Source organism: Trypanosoma conorhini (assembly GCF_003719485.1).
Source record: "Trypanosoma conorhini strain 025E chromosome Unknown Tco_14.4_contig_00603, whole genome shotgun sequence".
Taxonomy (NCBI): Eukaryota; Euglenozoa; class Kinetoplastea; order Trypanosomatida; family Trypanosomatidae; genus Trypanosoma; species Trypanosoma conorhini.
This window is the reverse complement of record NW_021704691.1, coordinates 1-7,118: the sequence shown is the minus strand read 5'-3', so window position 1 is coordinate 7,118 and position 7,118 is coordinate 1. Positions and strand designations below refer to the sequence as shown.

The following is a 7,118-nucleotide window of genomic DNA, read 5'->3' as shown; positions in this document are numbered from 1 at the left end:
GAGCAACTGCAGCAGCGGGCGGCGCTCGTGCGTGTTGCCGAGACCCTCCGTGCGGAGAAGCGCAGGCTGCTGGAGGAACTCAACGCGGCACGCCGTGGCGCCATGGTGCGGCGGGCGGAGTGCGACGAAGTGGCGGCCGTGCGCAGGCGCCTTGAGAGGGAGCGGGCGGCGCGGGCGGCGCGGCTGGAGGTGCAGGAGTCGCAGCTGGCCGCCCTCGCCGAGCAGGAGCGCGGCGGCGGCGAGCGGCTGGCGGCCGTGCGGGCAGAGTTTGACGCGCTCTCGTCCGCCGCGGGGCAGCAGGCCCAGCAGGTCCGCTCGCTGGCTGCCCTCCGCGAGCACCTCGGCGGCACCCGGGCGGAGCAGGAGCGGGCCGCCGCCGCCCTCCGGGGCGACGTGGCGCGGCACGAGGCGGCGCTGGCGGAGGCGTCGGCCGCCCTGTGGGACTACAAGGCGGAGGCGGCGGCGCGCGTTGTGGCGCTGCAGCGGCTGGCGCAGGAGCGACAGGGCGAGCTGGAGCGTGTGCGCCGTCTCAGCGAGCACGAGGTGGACACGCTGGCGGCGCACAACAAGGCGCTCGCCGAGGAGCTCAAGACGACGGCGGAGTCGCTGCTTCGTGTCCGCGGCGAGGCGGGGGCGCTCGCAAGCACGACGAGGCAGGCGCTCGCCGACGGGCAGCTGGAGGTGCGGAGGTGCACGGGGGTTGTGGAGCTGGTGGGGGAGCAGAACGCGGGGCTGCGGAGCGCGATTGGGCGCGCGGAGGAGCTGCTCCGCCAGTCGGCCCACCACACCGGTGCGAAGGACAGCATCAACCACAAGAGCCTCGTCGAGCAGGCAAGCCTCGTCGGCGAGCTGCACGCGGAGCTTCAGTCAACCCTGGAGAGGGTGCGACTCACAGCGGCGCAGCTCTGCTCCTTGTGTCGCCAGCAGCTAGCGGCTGAGCTGCCGCCACCGCAGCAAGGCCAGTCCCCGAACCCGCGGGATGGGGAGGCGGCGGCGCCGCGAGGAGGTGCCGATGCGGCTGCAGGTCCGCCGCCGCCGCCGCGTGAGGGCGTGGAAAGCGGGTCCGACAAGGTGGCTGCGGCGCAGCCGGGCGCCGCGGAGACGCAGGCTGACGCGTCGCAGGAGGTATCGCGCCTTCGCGAGGCGCTCGATGCGCTGAGTCGCGAGCTGCTACAAGAGCGCGCCGCGCGCGAGGCGGGGCTTCAGCTGGAGGAGGACGGCGTGGGGAGAGGTGGTGTCGACGCGGAGGCGGCGCGGCGCGCCGAGGAGGAGTGGCGCCGGCTGGAGCGGCAGGACGCCGCGAAGAAAGGGGCGGGTGAGGTGGCGCTGTCGTACGCGGTGCAGTTTGTCGACGGCACCAAGCGGCGCGTGGACGCCTTTCCGAGCGACACGGTGGCGATGCTGATTTCCCGTGTTGCCCTTCGCGCCGGCATTGTGCGGTGGCGCATGTTCCACCTCGCACAGCTCCTCGACGAGGAGGGCGTGCTTGGCTCGGTGCACCGCTACCTGAGCCACGGCGCGACGCTGGAGGAGGAGGGCGTCACGCCGCAGACGGTCCTGCTCTTTGGGTTCAAGCACTACAAGCGGCCGCTGCACTGGGACGACGCCGTGGCGCAGGAGTGGTTCTTTCGCCAGCTCCAGCAGCACGTTGTGCGTGAGTACTACCCAGTTTCGGAGGCGGTTGCGGTGCGGCTCGCGTCGTACGAGCTGCAGGCGGTCTTTGGCGACTTCACGGCACAGAAGTCGCTTCTGTACTTTGACCAGGTTGGCCTTGAGGCGTACCTCCCCATCTCGGTCTCGGCCCACGCCTACGACTACTGGCAGGAGCGGCTGGCGCGGAACCACCGACGGCGCGCCGGGCTGACCGCGGCGCAGGCGCGCTGCGGCTACATCGACCTTCTCAGCGCGACGCCGTGGTGGGGGTTGACTTTCTTTGACGTGAGGGACCGTGACAACCGCCCCTTCCTCGCGGGAGTGGCGGAGGACGGCTTCTTTGTGTTCAGTGCGACGAAGCAGGAGTGCCTCGACGCGGTCCCGTTCCCTGACCTTGCCGGCTGGGAGCGTTGCCCCGCCGGCGTTGTGGTGCGGCGCCGCGGCTCCCACACAATGACGCTCTACGCGACGAGCCAGCTGCAGGCGAAGGAGCTCGTGGACCTGCTGAATGAGTACTACCTGCTGCTCCCGCAGCGGGTGCGGGAGGAGGCGCACATTGACGTTGTGGACGCGGAGGGTGTGCGTGCTGGGCTGGCGAGCCCGACGCTGTTCGACTCCCCCGTGGTGGGCCGCCCGCCGCCCGCCCCGTACGGGTCGCGCGTGGAGTGCATGAAGGCCGCGTACATGTCGTACTGCACGGGCCCCGATGAGTTGGGGCGGCAGCGCGCCCCGGCGGCGGCACTGCTGCGGGCGATGGACCGGGCTGTGGACGACGGCACGGCGCTGGATGCGCTGGATCTCGCGCTGTCCGACCCTCCCGTCGACGACAGGCACTTTGCCGCCATTGCGGAGATCCTGACGTTTGCGCTCCGAGAGTACCGGCCGCCTGGGCCGCGCGGGGAGTGGAGGGAAAACGTTGACGTCACGGCGGTGCTGCTTGCGCAGCCCTCGGCGGCGCGGCAGCTCTTGTCGGCGTCCTCCGTGCCGAGAATCGCAGGGGTGGTCGCGCTCTTCCCCGGGCTGCGGACGCTGGACCTCGCCTACATCCCGCTGGACACGGCGGCGGAGCAGCTCGGCGGTGCGCTGGCCGCGGGGGCGACGCAGCTGCGGCGGTTGGTGTTGAAGGGCTGTCGCATTGGCGCGCGGGCGCTGCAGTCGCTTTTGCCCGTCGTTGGGTCGCAGCCGCCGGGCCCCCTGGAGCACCTCAGCCTCGAGGACAACTTCTTGACGCACGCCGCCGTACACCCTCTCTGTGAGCTGCTCAGGCACGGCCGCACCGCGTTGGCGGAGCTGAACCTCGCGTTTAACCGCCTTGAGCCGTCGGGCGTCGATGCGCTCGCCGCGGCCGCGCTCGCCGCGTCTCCGCAACTGCGGTCGCTGGACCTCTCCGGCAACCCCGGCCTCCAGCCGCCGTCGATGCGGGCGGCCCTGCTGGTCGCCAAGGGCAGTGGCATTGCCCAACTCGCCCTCCGCCGCTGCAAACTGCACTTTGCACTCCTTGGCGCGATGGACGCGGAGCTGGTCTCCAACGACGACGTTGTGGAGCTGGACCTGTCGACGAACCCCCTTGGCGACGGCGCCGACGCACGCGCGGCAACGACGGCGTTTCGCTTTTTGGGTGACCGGCGGTCTGTGAGCCACGTGGAGGTGCTTCGCATGGACGAGTGCGGCTTGACGGAGGACGGGCTGGGGGACGCGCTTGGGGGCGCCGTGGCGTCCAACCGCGCGCTGCGGCGGCTTTCCCTGCGCGGCAACGGCCTGGCGCGGGCAACGGGGTTCCTGCCGCCGCTGGTGGCGGATGCCGTGGGCGTCCACCCTGCCCTGTGCGTCCTCGACCTGTCGGACAACGGCGTTTCACACGCCGGCTGCATGCGGCTCTTTGCGGCCCTTGTGCGCAGCAAGACCATCTGCGAGCTTTACCTTGACGGGAATTGCCTGGGCGACGCCGTGGAGCCGGCAGGCTGGACGGAGCTTGTCGTGCTTCTCGAGAACAGTGCCTCACTGAACGTGCTCAGCCTGTGCAACACCGGGCTGCCCGACGCCGGGCTGCAGCGGGTGGGCGAGGGGCTTTCGCGCAATGCCGCACTGCACACCCTCGTGGCGAGCGGCAATGCCTTCACGCCGTCGGGCGTAGCGGCTTTTGCGCGTCTCATCCACCGCAATGTGGCGCTCAAGGCGTTGGACTTGTCGACGGAGACGCTTCGTCACGACGAGGCGGTGTACGCGGACACGCTCCGCCTGTTGTCGGGTGCGGGACGGCTTGATTCCGTGCAGCTGTAGCGGGAGCCACGGAGCGCCTCCCTCCTCTCTCCTCTCTGACTTATCGGTGTGTAACTCTAGCGAACACGGGTTTGTTTCTGCAAGTCTATCTATCTATCTATCTCTCTCCCTCTCTGTGTGTATTTGTGCTTGTTGTTTGCCAGTGCCTGCGGCCAGGTGTTGCGTACGCATCCTTTGGGCAGCGGCCGCAACTCGCTCCACGCCTCCGACACCTTTATTTTCCTCCTTTTTTGGTGACTTCTTTTCTTTTGGCGTTCTTTTCCACTTTTGCCGCCTTGCATGTGTGTGGTGCGGGGCCGCCAGGAGGGGTGGATGTTCTTTGACGACAACGAGGAGCCGCACGAGGGCTCGCGGGACGGGCGGTCGCCGAGCAGTGGGGCGTCGAGCGTGGGCGACGTGCCGCTGCCACCGCTGCCCCCACCCACGCCGCCGTCGCGCATCAACGACATGGCCACGGAGGAGATCTACAGCATCATCAAGGAGCTGCGGCGGCAGATCGACGACCCCGCGACGCACCAGGACATCAAGGCGATGCTGAAGAAGGAGCCGTCCGTGCTGTTGGCCGTCGCCCGCGTGCTGCACGAGTCGGCGCTGCTGCGGCGCACCGTTGTGGGTGTGGACGGGCAGGTGGAGGAGCAGGTGGTGCCCCTTCCGCAGGCCCCTCCCCCGCCGCTGCCGTCAGGGTACCGCAGCTGGGCGTGAAAACTTTCCTCCCGCACCTCTGGTCTCGCTGTGTGTCTTGGGTGCGGCTGTTTGTCGCCGTGGCTTGCTTCCTGCGCCGCCGCCGTGTGGCGAGTGGTGGTTGCTGCTTCTTCCTCTCCTTGCAGTTGCTCTCTCTTTTGGGCGGGCGTAGGACCTGTGTGTAGAGCGAGGGCGGGGCGATGACCCTGACGGAGAGAGCGTACGCGCTGCCGGCGATGGGCGAGCTGCGCGTGACGGCGGCGAGGGGGGCCCACGAGCCGACGGTTGTCACGCTGCAGCCGCAGGCGGAGGAGGGTGCGGACGGGCCTCGAGCGGACGTGTTTGGGACGGAGCTTTTGCCTGGCGTTGCCGTGCGCCTCCCCCCTGGCCGCTCCGTTGGCGTTTTTTCTCCCACCGGCTGCTCGCTGGTAGTTTCGGCGCCGCACGCGGTGCTCCAGGCGTCCTACGCCACGGCGTGCGCCGCGACGAACGCCCGCTCCCTTGCGGACATCAACACCCACCTGGAGGTGCTGCGTGTCAAGGCGCGAAGAGGCGGCGCCGACGCGTTGGGGCCCCGCGTCCTGTTTGTTGCGGATCGTCGCGCCGCCGGCACGAGCACCTACGTCCGGACGCTAGTGAACTACGCCGTGCGACTCGGGTACCACCCGCTTCTTCTCGACGCCGCGGCGGAGACGCCCCGCTTCGGTTACCCCGGCCTCGTTGCCCTGTACGCCATGCAGCACACCGTGGACATTGAGGAGGAGATGTGCTTTGCCCCTGCCATGCACGGCTTTCAGGGCGTTGGGAGGCACGAGGACCCCGCGCTCTTCACTCAGGTGCTGCGCCAGCTGATGCGGCTGGCCACGGAGCGCATGGCCCGCAGCGATCGGTGCCGCGTGGGCGGGGTGTTTGTCGACTACGGGACGGTCTCCCGCTCCCTCGTGGAGGAGGCGGAGGCGTGGGAGTGCTCGGAGGAGAGGCCGGAGGAGCACCGAAAGACAAACCCGCTGGATGTCTTGGTGGACGCCGTTGCGGAGGCGGACATCGACCACGTGTTCGTGGTGGGGAGTGCGTGGCTCCGCTTCAAGATAGCGCAGCGCGTGCAGCAACGTGCGGGTGGGTCCCAGCTGAAGCCGTTTGTGGCGCCCGCCACTGTTACGTGCACCAACGGCATGAGTCTCCACCTTTTTTTGGTGGACGCAACGGAGTGCGGGGTGGCCAACGACGACGTATTTTTCAGGCGCCAGCGTTGGCTTCAGTACTTCTTCGGCACCCGCACCACCGCCGTGAAGCCCACGCTGCTCACCGTCAGTCTCTCGCTCGTCCGTCTCGTGGCGGTGGGGCGGGGCGAGGCAAGCTCCATGTCGACCTTCATGCCGATGGCCGACGATGACCCGCAGCAGGGGCGGCGGGCGACGGTCCCGCCCGTCTCGCTGACGTACGTGCAGCCGCAGGACGTGGAGCTGAAGGACCGGATCCTGGCACTGAGCTCCGCAACGGAGCTGGAGGAGCTGCCCGACGGGACGCTGCACCGCGTTCCCTTTGCCGTATTTGAGGCGCGTCTGCGCCAAGGCCTCGTTGTGGGCTTTGCCTTGGTGGAATCGGTGTCGCCAAGCAGAATCACACTCCTGACCAGCGCTGCCGCGGTGCGGAAAGACACGGGACTGTGCTTTATTCTCACAGAGGAGCGGCTTGCGACGCAGGTGGCGGCACCCACAGGCTGAGGCCTTTACGGAGACGACATAAAACCATTTACAAGGCGAGGTACCATGAACTGCTTTCACGCTTTACTAGGGTGCGCTCTGGTACCGGAAGTGGGGCGATGTGGTTCATTGTTGCACTCTGGCATCTTTCAGCACCGCTTTCCTCTTTCCCCCTTCTCCCGTTTTCCATTTCTTTGCTGTAGGAATCCACAGGCTACACAGCAAGGCAGTCGCCTGGGGCCGCAGCGGTTATGGCGGTGTGTTGGGGGCGGCGCGGCTGCTGTGCGCAGCTGGGCTTGCGGCCCTCTGCGGCGGCGCCGTGCCTTCTTGTCCTTGTCGTCTTCGTCCTCCCTCTGCTGCTCCTGTTCGCCCCGCACCGCGCAGCCGCCCAAGCCGCAATTCCTGGCGCCCCAGTGAAGTTGCTGGTGCTGAGGCAAACTGATCTTGGCATATTCACCAAGCTCGCTACCCCGTTTTACGCCGGCGTGTATGCCTCGCTGAGGGCGCACAACTCCACGGCCGCGGACGACGTTCGGGTTGAAATTGTCGAAAGGGAGACGAAATCGCACAATACTGTCACCGTCCTGGAGGACGCGATGGAGAAAGACAAGGACATCCTCACTCTTTTGGCACAGTTTGGCTACGCTTCCGTGATGAAGGTGCTTCCGGTCTTGCCTCGCTATGGCCTCGTCTCTTTTGCCCCGTTCACTGGGTCGAGCGTGGTGCGTGGGTGGAGCCCCAACGTGTACTTTGTGCGCGCCACCCCTACGGCGGAGCTGCTGGCCCTTCTTCGCTACGCTG

The 7,118-nt window shown here is 68.1% G+C and overlaps 4 protein-coding genes across 4 annotated transcripts, besides 1 other annotated feature; all 4 read left to right on the top strand.

The window, feature by feature from the left end:
• Positions 1-102: 102 nt before the first annotated feature.
• Tco025E_07614 (putative ribonuclease inhibitor) lies at positions 103-3,933 on the top strand (the record flags this gene model as incomplete). Its single annotated transcript, XM_029374477.1, has 1 exon — positions 103-3,933. The coding sequence occupies one exon, from the start codon at positions 103-105 to the stop codon at positions 3,931-3,933; it is 3,831 nt and encodes a 1,276-aa protein (XP_029225421.1).
• An 84-nt stretch (positions 3,934-4,017) lies between these two features.
• Positions 4,018-4,048: a sequence feature (GA-rich).
• A 197-nt stretch (positions 4,049-4,245) lies between these two features.
• On the top strand, positions 4,246-4,635 carry Tco025E_07613 (uncharacterized protein; the record flags this gene model as incomplete). The annotated part of the gene is made up of 1 exon (XM_029374476.1): positions 4,246-4,635. One exon carries the CDS (start codon positions 4,246-4,248, stop codon positions 4,633-4,635), a length of 390 nt encoding a protein of 129 aa, XP_029225420.1.
• Positions 4,636-4,814: 179 nt separating this feature from the next.
• Tco025E_07612 (mucin-associated surface protein (MASP)) lies at positions 4,815-6,338 on the top strand (the record flags this gene model as incomplete). Its single annotated transcript, XM_029374475.1, has 1 exon — positions 4,815-6,338. One exon carries the CDS (start codon positions 4,815-4,817, stop codon positions 6,336-6,338), a length of 1,524 nt encoding a protein of 507 aa, XP_029225419.1.
• Positions 6,339-6,568: 230 nt separating this feature from the next.
• Positions 6,569-7,118, top strand: Tco025E_07611 (receptor-type adenylate cyclase; the record flags this gene model as incomplete). The annotated part of the gene is made up of 1 exon (XM_029374474.1): positions 6,569-7,118. A coding segment is annotated over one exon (550 nt), but the record flags the coding sequence as incomplete, so codon positions are not given.